The following is a 20,189-nucleotide window of genomic DNA, read 5'->3' on the forward strand; positions in this document are numbered from 1 at the left end:
AGAAACAGGTGCAGGTATACTTGCGTGTACACCAATGCTAGGAGTTTAGTAAATAAATTTGATGAATTTGAGGTATTGCTCAAAACATCGAAGGCAGATATTGTTGGGATATCAGAGACGTGGTGTCACACAGATATAAGGGATGCAGAACTGCAGTTTGGGGAGTACAACGTCTACAGAAAGGATAGACAGGATAGGAAGGGAGGAGGGGTTATGCTATTAGTTAAGAAACACATAAAAACCAATGAAGTGAAGCCAGTCGACATCGCTGGACAGTGCAGTGTGGAGTCAGTTTGGTGTGACATAAACATTGGGAGATCAAAATTGAGAGTAGGAGTGTGCTATAGGCCTAATGACTCTGATGAGTATAATAAGGAACTGTACAGGGAAATAGAGTGGGCCAGTAAATCAGAGTGTCTTATAATGGGAGATTTTAATTTCCCAGATATTGACTGGAATTTGGGGGCTGGTTACTCACACACTAGCAGGACTTTTGTGGATTTATTGGATGATTGTTTTCTACATCAGCATGTTCGGGAGGCAACTAGACGGAGTAATACTCTTGATTTGATTATCAGCAGTGATTCTTCATGCATTAAGAATCTGCAGATAAATGAACCACTAGGTGGCAGTGATCACAGTGTGCTGAAGTGGGATATACTCAAAGAGGTAACTACCATTAGGGGTAAAGGGAAGGGTTATTGCTTCCGTAAAGGCGACTACGATGGACTGAGACAGTATTTAAATTCTATACAGTAGGACCAACTGATGATGTTACCAACAGCAAATTCAAAATGGGAAGCATTCAAAGAACTTATCTTGGAAGCTACTAGGCTTTACATACCAACTAAGAAATATTGTTCAAGGTTTAGGCCAAAATGGATGTCAGATGAACTAATGCGGCATATGGCAGAGAAGAAAAATGCATGGGATACATACAAATTAACACATGACACAGAAGCCTATGATAGATACAAGTTGATATGCAACCAAGTTACAAAGGAGGTTAGGCAGGCGAAGGCAGATTACGAGAAATCCTTGGCAAGGGATGCAAAGAAAAACAGCAAAGAGTTCTTTACTTATGTAAACTCTAGAAGGAATGGGATGAATCAGATTGGTCCACTTGATATTGATGGGTCAAGTGTTGATGATCCTGCTCAGGTAGCTAACAAACTAAATGAATATTTTGCATCGACATTCACACATGAGGAGTTATTCAGCGAGGGGAATGCCAGAGGTGTATTCAACTCTAGCAGTAAGCTACAGAATCTTGAAATAACTGGGAGTAAAGTGGAGGAGAAACTGTTGAAGATAAACACAAGAAAGGCACCCGGGGTGGATGGGATCTATCCAGTTATATTAAAGGAGGCAGCAAAGGAAGTAAGCAAACCCTTAGCCATAATTATGAGAGCTTCCTTGGACTCAGGGGAGGTACCCATAGACTGGAAATGTGCAAATGTGACCCCAATTCACAAAGGAGGATCAAAGGCTGACACAAGTAATTATAGACCTGTGAGCTTAACTTCTGTTCCAGGAAAATTAATGGAGGCACTGGTTAAAGAAGCACTGCAGGATCATTTAGACAAGACTTCAGTTATAGCTCAGACACAGCATGGTTTTGTTAAGGGGAAGTCTTGCCTGACCAACTTGATTGGATACTATGATGCAGTCACAAAAGAACTGGATGCAGGGAATAACTTTGATATTATATACTTGGATCTTAGAAAGGCTTTTGATACTGTTGCACATGGAAGACTGCTACACAAATTGGAGCAGTGTGACATTGGAGGCAAATTGCTGCTATGGATAAAGGGGTGGTTGAGGGGGAGAAGACAGAGAGTGGTAATCAATGGACACTGCTCATCGTGGACTGATGTTATTAGTGGAGTCCCTCAGGGCTCAGTGTTGGGTCCATTATTGTTTTCTGTATTTATAAATGATATTGATGATGGTATATCGGGCTTAATGTCCAAGTTTGCAGACGATACAAAGGTTGGCAGGGTTGTCAAGGACACTACTGACACTATGCTGCTGCAACAGGATCTGGAAAGGTTGAGCAGATGGGCTGAGAGGTGGCAAATGAAGTTTAACATTGACAAATGTAAAGTACTACACATGGGAAACAGCAACCCCAGAGCAACGTATCAACTCTGTGGTACTACACTGACAGTGGTAGAGAATGAAAGGGACTTGGGGGTGGTTGTGCAGGCAGATATGAAGTTCTCTGAGCAGTGCAGACGGGCTGCAAGAGTAGCTCATGGAGTATTGTCAATGATATACAGGAATTTTTCCAGCAGGGATAAGGAGGTGATTATTCCATTGTATAAGGCGATGGTCAGGCCACACCTAGAGTACTGTATACAGGTCTGGAGGCCTCATTTCAAGAAGGATGTAGAGCTGCTGGAACGAGTACAGAGAAGGGCAACAAGATTAGTGAATGGAACAAAGGGGTGCTCTTACGAAGAAAGGCTTAAGTTTTGCAAATTACAGTGTCTGGAGACTAGGCACCAGCGAGGTGATCTGATAGAGGTGTATAAAGCCTTGAATGGTTTAAGCATGCTCAATGCTGATGGGATTCTTCCTCTAGCTCAGAAAAATCGCCTGAGAGGGCATAAATTCAAATTGAGGAAAGACAGATGTAGGATAGACGTGTGGAAATTTGCCTTTAGCCAGCGGGTGGTTGGTTGGTGGAACAGACTTCCATCCCTTGTGGTGGAGGTTGATAGCCTAAATAAGTTTAAGGCTCAGCTGGACAGGTATTTTGAACGAATAGAGGGGTGAAGTGGAAGTGGGTTTTTTTTTTTTTTTTTTGGCTGATGCTGCATAAGCTTGCTTTCTTGCATCAAATGCCTCTACTAATGCTAATTAGTGATATCATCTTTTCCAACATTTTTTTCCAGCAGTTGTCAGTTGCTTACTTTCTCCCACACTAATCCAATATTGTATGCAATGTCTTTCAGTGTTAATTTATTTTCAGAAATTCTAAAACTTGAATTTCTGAGTTTACAAACACCAAGTAGTTCACCACTATAGTAGGTTTTGAAGGGTCAAATAAATGCCCTGATCCATGGGCTGAATTAGTGCAGCCCTGTTCCTTAGCATAAACGTGACTCTGATCTTGCCATCTTTCGATTACAGTACCATCATCTGAAGGATGAGCTGAGCAGCAATCCTACAGTAACAGAACCTTTTCTCAATTTTTTAGGAAAGCAGGTGGTATCTCACCAATGGTCCAAACTTACTTTTAAACAATGAAGCAGTTTGTCAACAAGTTCTGCGAAACGTTTGGCCACTTGGAGAGGCAAAGGAAAGGCAAAATTAGCAGAAATAGTCCAACAGACCCCTGACAACTTCCTGAAGGGAGCTTTCAAGAGTGCTGAACATGATTGGTTTTCCTGTCCAACGAGTAGTCTGTGAGATAGGAAATTTCCATGGTATGTCTATGGACAGGAAATGGAGGGCACAGTATGTTGAGATCTCGAAAACTACACTTAATAGAAGAAAACAGGTTGGTAGAATGTGTTACCATTCAAAGCTACTATGGGGGAACCCAACCCAGTCAAACAGCCAAGATTTGAGGCACAGTAACCTGAAAGGGTTAAACCAAAAGGTGTAGTGATGAGCATTCTGGTCTCTTGCCAAAGCTATTGGGTGCAACTTTTACCCATCTTTGCTCACATCTCTGTCAAAACCTGATGGTTCTACTGCAGCCAAGGATAAAGCTGACCTGCTAGCATCCCATTTTTCTTCCAACTCATGTATTAATGATCTTGGTAAAACACCTCTCACCATTCTTAACACACTCCATTCAATGCCTCCTGTAGTCTTCCATCAAAAGGATGCTGGAAAGATTTTGACGAATCTTGATGCTCAGAAAGCTCCAGGTCCTGATCATATTTCTCCACTTGTTCTCAAAACCTGTGCTCCTAAACTTATTCCTGTTCTTTGCCGCCTTTTTTCACTTTCTTATTCCAAAGATGTTTTTCTTTCTGCTTCGAAATTTGCTCATATCCAGCCAGTTCCTAAAAAGGGTGACAAATCTGTCCCATCCAATTACCATCCCATTGCAATTACTTCTACACTTTCTAAAGTAATGGAGAAATCAATTAACTGCCAACTCTTCCTTCCATCTGATCAATGATTGCCAGTATGGATTCCGTCAGTGTCGATCCACTGGTGATATTCTGGCTTATGGTACTCATTTATGGACAAAATCAATGGAAAAATTCGGTGAAACAGAAGCAGTTGCTCTTCACAGCTCAAAGGCTTTCGATCATGTTTGGCAGGTCTTCTAAACAAGCTGCCATCTTATAGTTTGCCATCTATTTTTTGTAATTGGTTATAGAGTTTTCTCTCTGATCACTCGCTGAGCGTGATGGTAAATGGCTCTCTCCATCTGGCTCTTGCTATCTGTTTTTTTGTAATTGGTTATAGAGTTTTCTCTCTGATCACTCGCTGAGCGTGATGGTAAATGGCTCTCTGTCTTCTAACTTCTCCACTAATTCTAGTGTTCCCACAATGTTCAGTTCTTTCCTCCACTCTTTTCCTCTTGTATATTAATGACCTTCTTCCATTGACTGGAAATCCTATCCATAGTTTTGCCAATGATACCACATTGCATTCCACTTTCCATTTTGAAAAACCTTGCCCTGCTCAATCAGCTTCAACTTCTCGAATATCCACCACCAATTCCTTAAATGCTGATCTCCAGGTAATTCTCCAGTGGGACAAAGACAAATTAGTTGATTTCAGTCCTTTAAAACTCAGTCTTGTCTTGAATCTCGCAAAAAGAATTCTTCCGCTCCTATGCTTATCTTTGGTGAAATTCCGATTTCTAGGCAAGATGCTATATCTCTTTTGGGATTACCCTAACTTCTAATCTTTCTTGGCACAAGCACATTACAAATATTGCTTTCACTTCATCTAAAAAACTTGGTTTTCTCTTTCGCTCTTGGTGTTATTTTTCTTCCGAGCAGCTGTTCACTCTGTACAAATCGCAAATTCGCCCTATCATGGAATATTGTTCTCACATCTGGGGCGGTGCCCCCAAAAACCTCTCTCAGGCTTCTTGATTCCACTCAGAAGAGGGCAGTTAGGTTAATTAATGACTCATCTCTAACAGTCTCTCTCTCTCTCTCTCCACTCGCTGTCTTCATAGACATACGGTTTCTGTTGCATGCCTTTTCTACAGATACTTCCATGGGCCACTGTTCTTCTGTAATTCCCGCTCTCTCTTTCAAAACAGTCTGAACACATGCCGCCACCAGCATGTGTGGTGGCTTTTCATCTTCCTCGTTTATTCATTCAACTGGTGTTTTCTGGAACAACCTTCCTTCATGCGTATTTCCTGAAAATTACAGTGTACAGAAGTTCAAGTCTATTGTCAACAAATATCTTCTGTCATCTTCTCAGCCTCCAACCCAAGCATGGTACTAAGTACTATAGGTTCTAAACCTCTCGTGTTTGGGGTTTTCATAAAAAAAAAAAACTATTCATTCTATTTACTTTATTTTATTTTATTATTATTACCTTAATACAAGACAACTCTAATTTATTTTATTTTATTTAATAAAAGTTTATAATGGTTGGTGCAGGATTGTCCAGTTATTGTGAACATTTAGAAATAGTATTTTGATTGCAGTTATCTAACATATATAATTAAACTTAAAAATTATTTTTGTATGGATTTTTTTTAGACTCACAAAATCGGGATTATCAATGGTGGACTGGCATATCTTCAGAGAGTTTCCACCAAATAGTAAGGCTCAGTGGGAGGCAGAATTTCAAAAATATCAGCAATATCCTGAATTTCAACAGTAAGCAAATTTTCTTTCATTTCACCACAATAAAAGATCTTAAATAAATAAAAGAATGGTGTAAAAAAAAGTATTATTTATTATAGGAGACACAAAGACATGACACTCGAAGGATTCAAATGGATTTGGTATATGGAATACACACACCGCATGTGGGGTCGTGCTCTTGGGGCTATATTTGTCTTTCCTGCAACATACTTTTGGTGTAAAGGCTGGCTTACTAAAGCTATGAAACGAAGAGTAGTAGTATTTGGAGGTCTTATCCTGTTTCAGGTAGAACCACATTTTATTTTTGAATAGCTAAAACAACTTTAGATAGTGTTGCTTATCAGGAGAAATTACTACATGGTAATGTCTGTTTGTTCGCCATAATCTAATAGAGCAGTGATTCCTGTCTCTTGGGTTATAAATGAAAATTCATATGATGTTTATTCCCCCCCCCCCGCAACTCATGTTTTGATTCTTTATTTGTAAAAGGTCTGTGACCTATTAAGTCTCTGTTTTTCATGTTAAAATACCCTGTCATTGCAGAAAATCAAATTGAATTGTATTATTGCTTATGGAAAGGCACTAGTATTATAGTAGAGTATTAGTATTAATTACTAATTTCACAGAATGGCTAAGGTTAGGATATGATCCTAAACGGGTGAATCTTTGGCAGAATTAGAGGTAAAGAAATTACAAGAAATGTATGCTCTTCTGGTTGCAGAATATCTGTTGTGCCTGAAATGAATGCCTGGATACCTATGTTACCTAGAGCTATTCTTGGGTGACTTCTTGTGCTTGGATAGTGTCAACATGCTACTTTATCTTCACCATAAAGCTACTTTATCTTCACTTTATCTTCAATTCTCCTACACTGAGTGTAGGAGAATTGAAGATACAAAGATAATTCTTTCTGAATGCTGAGAGACATTTGAAAAAAAAATAATTTGTTTGCTGATTCTGTTGTTACTTCTTCAAGTATGCAACCATGGAATTGTATTGTAATATGAACTTGCCTGAATGCTGTTGCCAGAATTTCAGAGATTCTTCTTGAATGGAATGGTAGAGGATATTCCTAATGATATTTAGACTTGTCATCATGTCCAGAAAACGGGGCGCCTCCGTAGCCAGGTGGGAAGGAGCAGCAGTGCGTAGCACACGCTTCTTGATTAGACCGGGGTTCGAGCCCGTCACCACCAAATACGGAGGATGCGGAAAAGGTCAAGGAATGACCACCGCATATCCCGGAGCAATATAGCCTTAGTTGCTAATGCTCCTAAAAACCAAAATAACAACAACCAGAAAACGGAGTAAGGTTACAAGCAGTTCAATATCCTATTTGCAGCTATCAGTGCATAAGTTTATCATGGTTATTACTGACCTTTTCTGTTGTTTGGACCAGGCATTTCCAACATATGATCAAACAGTTCCAGTGTTCTCCCCAGAAAATTTTGCCAGCTGGATGGCATTATGAAATAGCTGGGTGAGGAAGTGTAATACTTCACAATATTATAAAATTTTCTGTTATTTATAAATGTAACTTAAGTGATCCAGAGCAAAAATTAATTGCATAATTTAACATTATATGCCCCTGTCACATTGATCTCGATCACATAGTACGTTCAAATTAATATTGATCGAGATCAGTGAGCAGTACCGTGAGAATTGCTTAAATTTTAGCCAGGCGGTCAGTTAAATTTGCCAGGCGGTGCTCCCATTCAATAGGTCCTGGGGAGAACACCGAGTTCAGTCGGTTGTAAAGATATTAAAAGAGGGGTGAGACTGTATTCTATTACAGTGGACTCCTGCTTTACGATATTAATCCATTCCAGACACACCATTGTATCATGAAAATATTAATATCTTTATAGCAGGCAGTGAATGGCTACATGATTGCCTGATGCGATAATACCCATAACAGCAACAATGCTATGCTAGGGGTTTAACCTGAAATAACTAACACAGGAAAAATTACATAAAACATATATTAAAACAAAATGCATAATTACATATTTTACATATAAAATTAATATTAACATGGGAAATTAAAGAACAAGAAAAGCGATGAAAGGATGATGGCAGTCCCCTGCAACCGAAAGGTTGCAGGTTCGAATCCCGCCTCGGGCTTGGATTAGAGTAGAAAATGCAAAAACCTTGGGAGGTGCAATATGGCCACAGAAGCCAATGCGCCAACAACTAACAATAAAAAAAAAAAAAACAAAAAAAAAACGATGGCAAAAAACTTGGCTGAAGACAAACACTGTTCCTCGATGATGCATCTTCTGTAGGATTTGTCCTCTATGTACTTTTTTGTAGTCCATATCCATCTCCTGGATGTTGTGAAGCATCTCCATGGGTAGGAATCTATCGCCTATCCTGAGCCTCTATGCCACAGACTGCAGAGAGGGGGGCTCTTAAAGGTTTCGAGGGATCCTCCAATTGCACATCTGCCAAAAACTTGGCGCAGTGACTTCACCCGCTACCATTTTAATTGACATGAGCAAGCGGATATCTGTTTGTTGACTTTTCTGTAATTTAGAAGTTGGATGATATCTGAAGTATGCATGAGTGGTGGCAGTTTATGCTTGAAGATGACCCACCGTAGGAGCCAGTACTCATCAGATGAAATGGTTTTCGTTGCCGACGTCCAGATTTCTGAACCGTAGGTGATGACTGGCTGCAGAAACCGGTATATGTATTGGAGCATGTACTCAGGCTCTGTGACATGAAGGAGGTGTTGTTTGGCAAGCCATCTGGATCTGCCGACCTTGTTGTGAATATCTGCAACATGGTGCTTGAAACTGAGTTTGGGGTCCAAGATAATGCCGAGATCTCTGTGCTTGGTTACTGGAGTGATGGGGGTTCTGTGGATTTCCAGGTTTAGTAGCGTTGGGTTTGATTTGAGTGAGAATACCATTTGTACAGATTTGTTTGGATTTATCTTAAGAGAAAACTGTGCCAAGTATGTAATCAGATTCTTAAGGCTGTTAATTATGGTTTCAGAAACAGAATCAGATCTGGCAGTCCCGTGTATCCGATAGAGGAGCTTCAAATCGTCTGCATAACTGATAAATTCTGTTAGCTGGCACAGGAATGGGTGGATGGCAGCCATAAAGAGGAGCCCTGATAGAACTCCGCCCTGGGGAACACCTACACAAACTTTCCTTCTGAATGATTTTTTATTTTGCCGAATGATTTTTTTATTCTGAATGATTTTTTATTTTTTATTCTTCACCTTGTCAGGTGAAGGACCCTGGTCATAAGTAGCAACTTCAAGAATTCCAGTATATTGCCTTTTATCTGGTATCCCTCCTCACAAAGTTGCAGGAGAGGCTGGATGTCTATGCTGTCGAATGCAGACTGGATATCCAGATAAACAATTTCCATCTCAGCCCTATCTTGTAGAACCCCCAGAATGGTGTTGGTGGTTTGCAACAGGTTGGTAATGGTGGACCTGCGTTTTAAGGCATAGTGAATGAATGGTGATTCACATGGCAGAACCTGGTTGGTTAGGATGGGAAGAAGGCACTTCTCCATGACTTTGAGGAGACATGAGGCTTTCATGGCTTTTCATTGGCTTAAATTGTGAAACTGAGGTCGCTCCTTGTGTTTTGGGGATTGGTTCAACAATATATTGGTTCCGGGCTGTTAGAAAACTTTGCGTTGCGAGGAGTCCATTAAAGATTTCTAGGTTAGAACAAGAACAAGAGTCAGAAGTTGAAGGGAATCACCAAAAAAGAGAAGAATGATGATATCCGGCTCAGGACCCTGGGTGTGCCGAGCCCATACTCACCAGATGTGAGCCCCTGGGGTTGTATATATTCATCATGCACTGAATACTTGGACATGGACATGTACAAGTATTCATACTGGACATGGGGTTGAAACCACTGGAAGAAGTTTCTTCATTCAGGTGCATGTCTTTAAGAGAATGAATGAACTTGAATGGAATAGCGTTGTTTCAACAATTAGGTACCTTCATACAAAAGGAGTGTGTGTGTGTGTGCGTGGATGATGTGAAGTGCTTCGATCAGTTTTGTAATTTTAAAAAATTTGTAGCGGAAATTAAGGATACTGATGTTTCTGTTCCTTGTAATGTAAGATGGGCTAATTATTTTAGCTGCTGTAAGAATGAAGTTTTTCTCAGAGCTATTAATAATTGCCCAAATTTTCTTTTCATACCACCACATAATACATTTATTGAAAGACTGTTTTCAATGATGGAGATGCAGTGGTCTAAGGATAGAAACTCGTTTACTGTGGATTCTATTAAGAGACTAATGCTTACAAAATTCAATTTCAGTGTAAAGCTGTGTAAAGATTTCCATTCCTATTTATCCAAAAACACAGATTTACAGAGAAAAATTCCATCAGTGGCAAAATATAAAAGAAATGTAGAGAACAACAAATAAATTACTCTGAGAAAAATAAAAGTATTATTTTTATTTATACCATAAGTAAATTTTTTGTGTATCATTTTTTACAAGTTAAGCAATCTGCATAAGAATGACAAGTGTGAATTCTGTTAATTTAAGGGATTTGAGATATTCAATTAAAATATTTAACATGTTATTACTTTTCCAGTGACTGTGTTATTACCCTATTATCATAATAAACTGTTATTAAAGGCATAGACATTTTTGAAAAGACTGTAAGAGAATGTAAGGTGTGTTTTGGTACAATGGGGAAAAGTGTCCTCAAAAGTCCGGATTTTTCTGCCCAAATGTCCTCATTTTTAAGGTTAGAAACGTGGCAGCCCTACTCTGGATGCCTGTAATGGGAATCACATCCTTGTAAAAAATTTTGTCAATAAAGAATTTTATTATGTTGTAGAACAACACAATTGATATGTTTTGAACTGTTTAAAGCCTGTTTTATGATATACAGCTGAACATAAAATTATTTTGCTGTTTTAATGTTTATTTTCTCAGAAACAAAGCCTTTTGAGACATATGTTTATAGGAAATATTTTTTTTATTTTTAGCAGCAGAATATGGTCCTACATTTGTTTGGTGCAATTTTGGAACACCCTGTATATCATCAATGAGCCGGATTCCGTCCAGGACTGTGTTAAGCCTTTTAAGTACTTGAATGCAAATAAAAAAATATTACCCCTTGATTCATAAAAACATTAATGTAATACTACCATTTTGGTACTCACAAGAACTTTTTTCTCAAATAACACACACAAGGGGACACATTTAAATTGAAAAAGTAAATATGAGAAAGGCTGCAGAAGAGATACATGGAAATTTACATCCAGCCAAAGTGTATTAGTATTAATAGTGGCATACAAAGCAAGATAGCATGATGATCATAATAATTATACACTATCAGCAAAAAAAAAAAAAAAAAAAACCACTTTTCACATCACCTGTCCATCCCCTCTAATCGCTTGTACAGTTCTTCCTTGAATTTATTCGGTGAATAAATGCAGAAGTTCGGTGGAACCCAAGCAGTTGCTCTTGAAATCTCAAAGGCTTTCGATCATGTTTGGCATAAAGGTCTTCTAAACAAGCTTCCATCTTATGGTTTGCCAATTGTTTTTTGTAATTGGTTATCCAGTTTTCTCTCTGATCGCTCACTGAGAGGGATGGTAGATGGCTCTCTGTCTTCTAACTTCTCCACTAATGCCGGTGTCCCTCAAGGTTCAGTTCTTTCCCTCACTCTTTTCCTCTTGTATATTAATGACCTTCTTCCATTGACTGGAAAGCCTATCCATAGTTTTGCCGATGATAGCACAATGCATTCCACTTTCCATTTTAAGAAACCTTGTTCTGCTCAATCAGCTTCAACTTCTCAAAAATCTGCTACCAATTATTTAAATGCCGATCTCCAGTAATTCTCCAGTGGGGCAAAGACAACTTAGTTGATTTCAATCCTTCTAAAACTCAGTCTTGTCTTATATCTCACTAAAAGGATTCTTCTGCTCCTATGCATATCTTTGGTGGCACTCCGATTTCTAGGCAAGATGATATATCTCTTTTGGGGATTACCCTGACTTCTATTCTCTCTTGGCACAAGCACATTACAAATATTACTTCCCATGCATCTAAAAAACTTGATTTTCTCTTTCACTCTCGACGTTACTTTTCTTCCAAACAGCTGGTCACTCTGTACAAATTGCAAATCTGCCCTACCGTGGAATATTGTTCTCACATCTGCGGTGGTGCCCCCAAAACCTATCTCAGGCTTCTCGAAAACAGTTCATCTCAAAAACGCCACTTTTTGGATTAGATAATATAAATCGTGCCATGACAGTCTCATTGCGACTATTCACAGCAACTTTCATCACTCCTAATTTTCTGAAAAAAGATTTCCTAGACTGCATGGGAAGTGATGAATTGTAAAATTATGTATTGTTGAGGCACAGTATCATTGTGGCTGTTGGCCTCATTCCTGACGCTTGAGGTTTTTGTCATCTTTATCCAGTACATATCTTTTGTGGAAGATTGAAAAGCAAGATTTATAATTGTTGAGTACTTTTAACTGGGAGGATGACAAGGATCATTTATGCTCTTCTGTGGCAGTGGTCTCTTGCAAGGTTGAGATTTCAAGTTGAGCAATGTCTCTTTGGTCCAGCTAATATTAATAGGGTTTGACAGTCTCATTATGGCTGTTCATAAAAAACACACGGTTAAATTCTAATCAAATGTTCCTGAATTCGACTGCATGGCAATCAGTGCTTTATAGAGAAACAGTCTCATTGCAGCTGTTGTTTCCCTGTCAATGCTACTGGCTTTACCATCTACTTCTAGTATGCCTCCTCTCGTGGAAGATTGTAAAGATGTATTTCATTGCTGTGCATCTTGGAGCAGAAGAGATGAATATCAACATGCTTCCTGTGGCAGTATTCGTCTCATTATGACTATTTATCACCGGCTATCCTTTTAAATGCTTTTATGTATAGTTAGTTTTAACATTTAAATTTCCTTGCAATATCTTAAAGTTAAATTTAAGCAAGGTAAAAATCAGAATATTTCTGAGTAAAATAATTAATAGGTTAATTTATAGTTTTTTTTTTTTTTTTTTTTTTTTTGCTAGCTCCCATGTTTTGGGCAACACGGGGGTGGAATTGCTGGCACCCACCGGTATGCACTGTCTCCGGTGGGTGCGGCATTTTGTGTATTTCAGCACTACAGATGATAGTGGACCCAAACCAGCACATTAGGCTGACACACGAGCACCAACACTTTTTCGGGCCCGCTCTGCAGAGGTTCTGCACCAACCCAGATGAACAAGGTGGAGATGGGCAAATGCCTAGGAGCCACCAGCGATACCACACACACACACACACACACACAGTGCATCCAGGTGCCATCACTTCCCCAAGTAAATGACGCACATGTATCCGGTCGTCCATATGGTGCAACAGGAAATGTGATTCATCGGACCAGGTGACCTTCCAATCACTCAAGGTCCAGTTTCAATGCTCGTGTGCCCATTATATGCACTGTCGCCAGTGAACTGTGGTTAGCATGGGCATTCGGAGTGGCATGCAGTTATGCAGCCACATTTTCAGCAGGGTTCGATGTATGGTGTGCTGTGACACATTACTCCCATTACCACCATTCCAATTACTGGAGAGTTGCGCCACAGTTGCCCTTCTGTTGCCACGTACCATCCAGGAGCGCCTTTGCTCACCTCAAGCATCGATGAGCCATGGTCATCCAACACCTTGCCGGCGGTTCGTGGATTCCCCTCCTCGGACCACTTTCAGTAGGTACTAACCACGGCTGACCATGAGCATTCCACCAGCCATGCTGTTCCGGATATGCTCTGACCCAGTCTTCCGGCCATTACAATATGGCCTTTGTCAAACTCGCTTAAGTCCACTGTCTTTCCCATCTGAAGTACAAGGGTAACACTGATTAACGGAGCTCAGTATCTCGGGTGTTTTTGTCCTGACCCACGCACACGCTGTAGTTCACCTGCACTTGCTTCGATTTGCATAACGACTCGCTGGTCCTAATGTTTTGGCTCATCGGTATATATAATTTTGACCCTCAAATGGTTTTAATTCCTGAGTGCATACTCCATTGATTGTCATTCCAATACATGTAGTATTTACTAAAGTATTTGACTTAATATCTAAATTGAAGACATCCTTCATAAATTTACAAAGCTTCTTTCCAGCCTCAGAATTTAAATCTAGATTGAAATCACCAGCAAGAACTATAGGTATATGATCCAGTGGCTCTTCCAATAATTTTGCACCTTCAATATAATACGGCATCAAATTCTTGTCTATGAATTTTTGAATTATATGTAACAACATCCCTGGAAGGATGAAAATAGATTCGCTATTGAATTTGCACAAAGATCCACAAAAGTCTCCAATTTCATTTGATACTGCTGTCACATTGCTGCTATTATGTTGTTCAATGATATGGGGTGTACTGATGATATTTGAACCTTCACGTTGATATATCGCAACATCACCACTATGAACATCCCACCTTTTAAATTGAGTCAGACATTGGAATGGTTTAAGTAATACAGGCAGTTCTCGCTTTACGAGTTCCCGGGTTTACGAGTTTTTCCCCCCAAGTATCAAGTATCAACAAAATCGGAAATATGAACATTAATTGCAAAAAATTAACGTTAAACATTCATTAATACCGCATTCCAAACCACGTGCGTAACTATACAATACAGTGTACCTCGCTTTACGATATTAATCAGTTCCAGAGACACCATCGTATCGTTAAAATATCGTAATGTGAACCCAATAACACATTTTTTTTGGTAATTGGTTTCAAGATCTCAGAAGTTGAAATTTTCGCTGTATAACTAAGTTATTTATCTCTCTAAAATGTCATTTTTAAGGTTACAAGTGTGACTTAAGGCCATATAAAAGGTCATGAGCGTGGCCATATAAAAGGTCATTGACTAGGTAAATATCTATCTTTCACATTGTTTATAACGAGATTGAAGGTTATGTCCTATTTTTGACTCAGGAAATTTCATCCATACTCATTTAACTGTTTCGTCATCCTCATTTGATATAAACTAAAGTACTGATTGCACCATTTTCCAATCCATTGACCACATCTAGATTTGTAGTAATCATGCACGGTTTTCCTTTCAATAATGGTAGAGCGTATTGGTCCTGCAGTTTCAGTCACAGACATTTTATGAATTTTATTTCGCATACTTGCTAATTGTTCCTCAGAATGATATCTGTGGTATAAATCTTGTGCAACCACTGCATGCGTTTCATCTGCAACTAAAGCATTTGTATTATAGGCATTTACATCCCTATTTCTTAAAAATAGTCGAATCCTTGCAGACATAAATTAGTAGCATCTTCTTTGGTAACAAACAAATCTCGATTCTATAATTTTAAGTTCTGGTAATAACTCTTCTCCATTCCCTATTTTTGTAAAAATTTTAGAAAATGTGCTATTCGACTGTCGAACAAGTTGTACTAATTCGTGAAATTGTAATGAATGCCATAATTCTAGAGCAATCTCTAATGACTTGTTGATAAAATCTTTCAATACCAATATAGGACGAGTAATGTTAACTGTTATTCCTACTGATTTAAATGCAATTTGCAAATTTTCTGCGGTACGCATTCGCATAATTTTCATTGCCATATATAGCAAATATTGGGAAGTTACTCCACGATGATCAGATCTACGAATTTCATTCGAAGCATTAGTAAAGGCACATGATGGAAGAAAACAAACTTATATAGTATCAGCCAAAAAAAAAAAAAAATACACACACACCCCCTTCTAATTTCACCCATCCACTCGCTCCAAATGTTTGTCTAGTTCTGTCTTGAATCTATTTAAGCTATCAACTTCTATGACAGATGGAGGTTTGTTCCAACAATCAACCACACACTGGCTAAAGGCAAACGTCTGCACATCTATCCTACAACTGTCTTTCCTCAATTTGAAGTTATGCCCGCTCAGGTGATTATTCTGAGCAAGAGGAAGAATTCCATCAGCATTGAGCATGCTCAAACCATTCAAGGCTTTATACATCTTAACCAGATCACCTCGCAGGTGCCTAGTCTCCAGACACTGTAATTTGCAAAACTTAAACCTTTCTTCGTAAGAGCAATCACCAATCTTGTTGCCTTTCGCTGCACTCGCTCCAGCAGCTCTACATCCTTCCTAAAATGAGGCCTCCAGACCTGTATACAGTACTCAAGGTGTGGCCTGACCACTACCTTATACAATTAGATAATCACCTCCTTATCTCTGCTAGAAAAATATCATTGGCAAGACACCATGAGCTACCATTGCAGACCGTCTACACTGTTCAGAAAACTTCTTATGTGCCTGCACAATTTCCCTCAGGTCCTTTTCATTCTCTACCACTGTCAGTGTAGTACCACACAGTTGATACATTACTCTTGGGTTACTGTTTCCCATATGCAGTACTTTACATTTGTCAATGTTAAACTTCAGTTGCCACCTCTCATCCCATCTGCTCAACTTTTTTAGAATCCTGTTGTTGCAGTGTAGTGACATTAACAACCCTGCCAACCTTCGTATCGTCTGAAAACCTGGACATTAAGCCTGATATACCATTATCAATGTCATTAATAAATACAGAAAACAACAACAAAAACCCTGAGGAACTCCACTAATAACATTGGTCCACGAAGAGCAGTGTCCATTGATTATCACTCTCTGTCTTCTCCCACTCAGCCATCCTTTTATCCATTGCAGCAATTTGCCCCCAATACCACACTGCTCCAATTTGTGCAGCAGTCTTTCATGTGCAATAGTATCAAAAGTCTTTCTAAGTTCCAAATATGATATCAAAGTTATTCCCTGCATCCAGTTCCTTTGTGACCATACCATACCATAGTATCCAATCAAATTGGTCAGACAGGACTTCCCTAAAACCATGGCCCCGAGTGCCAAGCGATATTTTGTGTGATACATAGTGCTCTTTCTCAGCAGATTAATTATATTTATTTTTTAGTGTCTTTATTCTTCCTGTTTTTTGTAAGTGATTCTATACTGAAAAGCTTTGAAGTAGGAATCTAGAAAGGAAATACAGCTTTCTTTCCTTGTATATATATATATATATATATATATATATATATAATTTGTAGTAACATAACTAACTTTCTAAACCGCTTTGTCACTGGTGGCACAATGATGGCTAAAAGGAACAATGATGGACATAAATAAACATGTCACCTACGGATCTCACGATCCAGATCTCTCAAACAGAGATGATTTAAATGCATGTAATGCAAAATGGCAGAAAAAAGAAGGAATAGAAACCCTGATCCTCTTTTTTCTGATACTGCATTCTTTAACTGATAATCCTTTGAGTAAGCTATCCCCATTCTTAATACAGAAGTGTCTTGAAAATGTGGCGGTCTTCCAAAAATGGTTCGTAGATTAAAATCTGGAGACCTTTTAGTGGAGATGAGCAAGAACAAGCACTCAGAAAGACTATTAAAAACATTGACTTTTGGTGGAATTCCCACAAAAGTTACCCCGTTTGCCACCCTAAACTCGTCCAAAGGGGTAAAAGCAGAGTGGTGGAATCTCCTTAATGTATCAGAGGAAGAGATAGTTCAGGAATTAAGTGATCAAAATGTGATAAGTGCCAAAAGGATAGTCATTAAGAAAGATGGGGTTCTTACTCCTACCTTAACAGTCATTCTTACATTTAAAACACCAATTCTCCCAACAACTGTTAAATCTGGATATTTAAGGTGCAAATTTCGACCTTACATTCCAAACCCAGTCTGACGTTTTAAATGCCAAAAATTTGGACACTCGCAAGCAGTCTACAGAGTTGTAACCACCTGTGCCTCCTGTGGTTCAAAAGAGCATGTTCACACAGACTGCACCACTGAAATACAATGCTGCCCAAACTGTAAGGGAAATCATTCAGCATTTTCAAAGGAGTGCATCCAGTGGCAGACAGAAAAAAATATACAAAAGTATAAAGTAGAACACAAGGTGCCATACCAAGAGGCAAAAAGACATTTTTAAATTTCTAATAAATTGCCATCCTATTCTTCAGTTTTAAAAAAGTAACAAACTATAACAGTGCAAACAGATTTCTTTTATTGATTGTTGAGTTCCACAAAGCATCTCAATTTCTGATTGGACAAGGTTGGTTCTCTCTGCACTAAAAGCACAGCCTATCGAACAGCAATCAAATTGACAATACTGCCGGATAAAAATGTTGTACAGAAGCCAGTTAAGCAAACAAGCTCTGAAAGAGAAAATCAAGTACTGATACCGTGGACATAGATAGAAATTCACACCAAGATGAACCACTTCTTGAAATTCATGCAGAAGAGAAGGAAATGGACATCACCAGGCCAATTTTCCAAAAAAGGGAAAAAACAAGACTAGACAGGCACAAACAAACCACATCCCATAAGCAAGTAGACACACCCGATAATCCCCAATAACGTATAGATTCGTTCAATGGAATTGTTGCAGACTCTGAGCTAACTTAGACGATGTTTATGACTTAATTACCGAATATAAGCCTGCTGTTCTTTGTCTACAGGAAACAAACCTGACCCCTAAAATATCTATGAGAATAAAACTTCATATAATGCTTAGAAAGGATAGAAATAACTCTAATACAGCACATGGAGGTGTAGCATTGCTAGTAAACTCTAGAACTCCTTTCAAACCTATCCCACTGCAAACAACTTTAGAAGCAATTGCTGCTAGAGTTATGGTTGGTATAGTGTTAACGTTGTTTCCTTATACCTTTTGCCCAGTAATTCATACACTTTAGCAGATTTGGATGATTTAGTTAATCAGCTACCACCTTTCAGTATCTTGGGTGACTGGAATGGGCATCACCCCTTATGGGGTTCCTCGCACCTTGATAAGAGAGGTCAGTTAATTGAAAAATTTCTTAAGGGACAACTTAACATTATTAAACAATGGAACTCACACATACATGCATCTTTCCTCAATGAGGGCTGATGACCCTCCTATGTGCGAGCAGTGCGACACCATTTTATCCGTTAAACATATTTTATGTGACTGTACCAATTTTAGAAATGCTCGTTTTACTGCTTTTAACCATCTGACTGAGCCGTATACACTCAGTCAGATTTTATCTGACAATGACCATGTGTCTGCTATTTTTAGATTTCTAAAATCAGTAAACCTTTTTACTCATATTTAAAAAATATTTTAAGATTTACTATTGTTACTTGTTTACTGACATTTGTCTTTTACAGTTTATACTTGTTTTTATACCCTGATTTAGTGACCTAATGAATTAGGTCACTGAATGTTTTTACTAATTTTTTTGACAAGATTTTGGCGCATTATAGCCTAAGTTGCTGATGCGCCAATAAAACTCAACAAACAACAACATCTTTCCTCAAGGTCATCTTCTGTGATTGGCATTGCTATGAAGTCAACTTCAACTTCATAGCAATGCCAAGAAAGAGAAGAATAGATATTTGAACTTATTTCATAAATACCCAGCCACAGCTAAATCTCATACAGTTCAAGAAAGCTAGAGCTAAAGCTCATCATATACAATGAATAAGCAAAAAAGAGACATGGTCCAGATATGCCTCCACTATAAACAGAACCACAGACATCAGAACTATTTGGACTAAAGTTCGAAGAATTAATGGGAAATGTCATCCTATAACCACTCCGATAATACTTCTAAAAGGGAAAGAAATCTGCAATTCTCTTGAAATTGCGAATACATTAGGTGAAACCAAACTTTCTCAGCTGTAACCGCATTTGAGCCAAGCTTTCAGTCACATAAAATACAAGCAGAAAAATATAATCTCATTTCAATACTTCATTACAGCTTCCATATAATGTACCCCTTATCATGACAGTTACGCAGTGCACTTGCAAGATCCTATAATAGTGCTGCTGGTCCTGATGGAGTTTACTATGCCATGATATATCATTTGAGTGAAGAATCCCATTCTGCTCTTCTAAAACTGTATAATAGAATCTCTGATGAAGATTACTACCCCACCTGCTGGTGTCATTCTATTGTTATTAGCTTTCCCAAAACCAGGAAAGGACCATTTAGATCCAGAAAATTACCGACCAATAGCTTTAACCAGTTGTATAGGAAAAATATTAGAAAAAATAATTAATGCCAAGTTGACATGGTTCCTAAAGAATAAAAACATTCTAAGTCAAAATCAATATGGATTTCGAAGAACCAGATCAACACTTGACTTTATGGTCAAAGCTTGAAGACAACATTCGAAATGCATTTCTCAGGAACCAGCACCTAGTGATGGTATGTCTTGACATCGAAAAAGCTTTGGATACAACCTGGCAATATGGGATTCTTCATGGTCTTTATAAATCCGGCCTTCGAGGTCATCTTCCGAAATTTATCCGGAACTTTTTGAGCAATAGGTCCTTTCAGGTACAATTTCAC

The 20,189-nt window shown here is 38.6% G+C and overlaps 1 protein-coding gene across 4 annotated transcripts in view; it reads left to right on the top strand.

Moving 5' to 3' along the window:
* The window catches only part of LOC150085682 (heme A synthase COX15), a 178,730-nt gene that overhangs the window by 46,865 nt on the left and 111,676 nt on the right, over positions 1-20,189 (top strand). For all 4 annotated transcript variants that reach the window (XM_090374186.1, XM_090374188.1, XM_090374184.1 and 1 more), the window contains 2 exons: positions 5,697-5,816; positions 5,903-6,089. In XM_090374186.1, the coding sequence (XP_090230312.1) occupies positions 5,697-5,816; positions 5,903-6,089 (307 nt within the window). The remainder of the gene's footprint in view (positions 1-5,696; positions 5,817-5,902; positions 6,090-20,189) is intronic.

Source organism: Mastigoproctus giganteus, chromosome 5 (genome assembly GCF_048544385.1).
Source record: "Mastigoproctus giganteus isolate SK-2022 chromosome 5, ASM4854438v1, whole genome shotgun sequence".
Taxonomy (NCBI): domain Eukaryota; kingdom Metazoa; phylum Arthropoda; class Arachnida; order Uropygi; family Thelyphonidae; genus Mastigoproctus; species Mastigoproctus giganteus.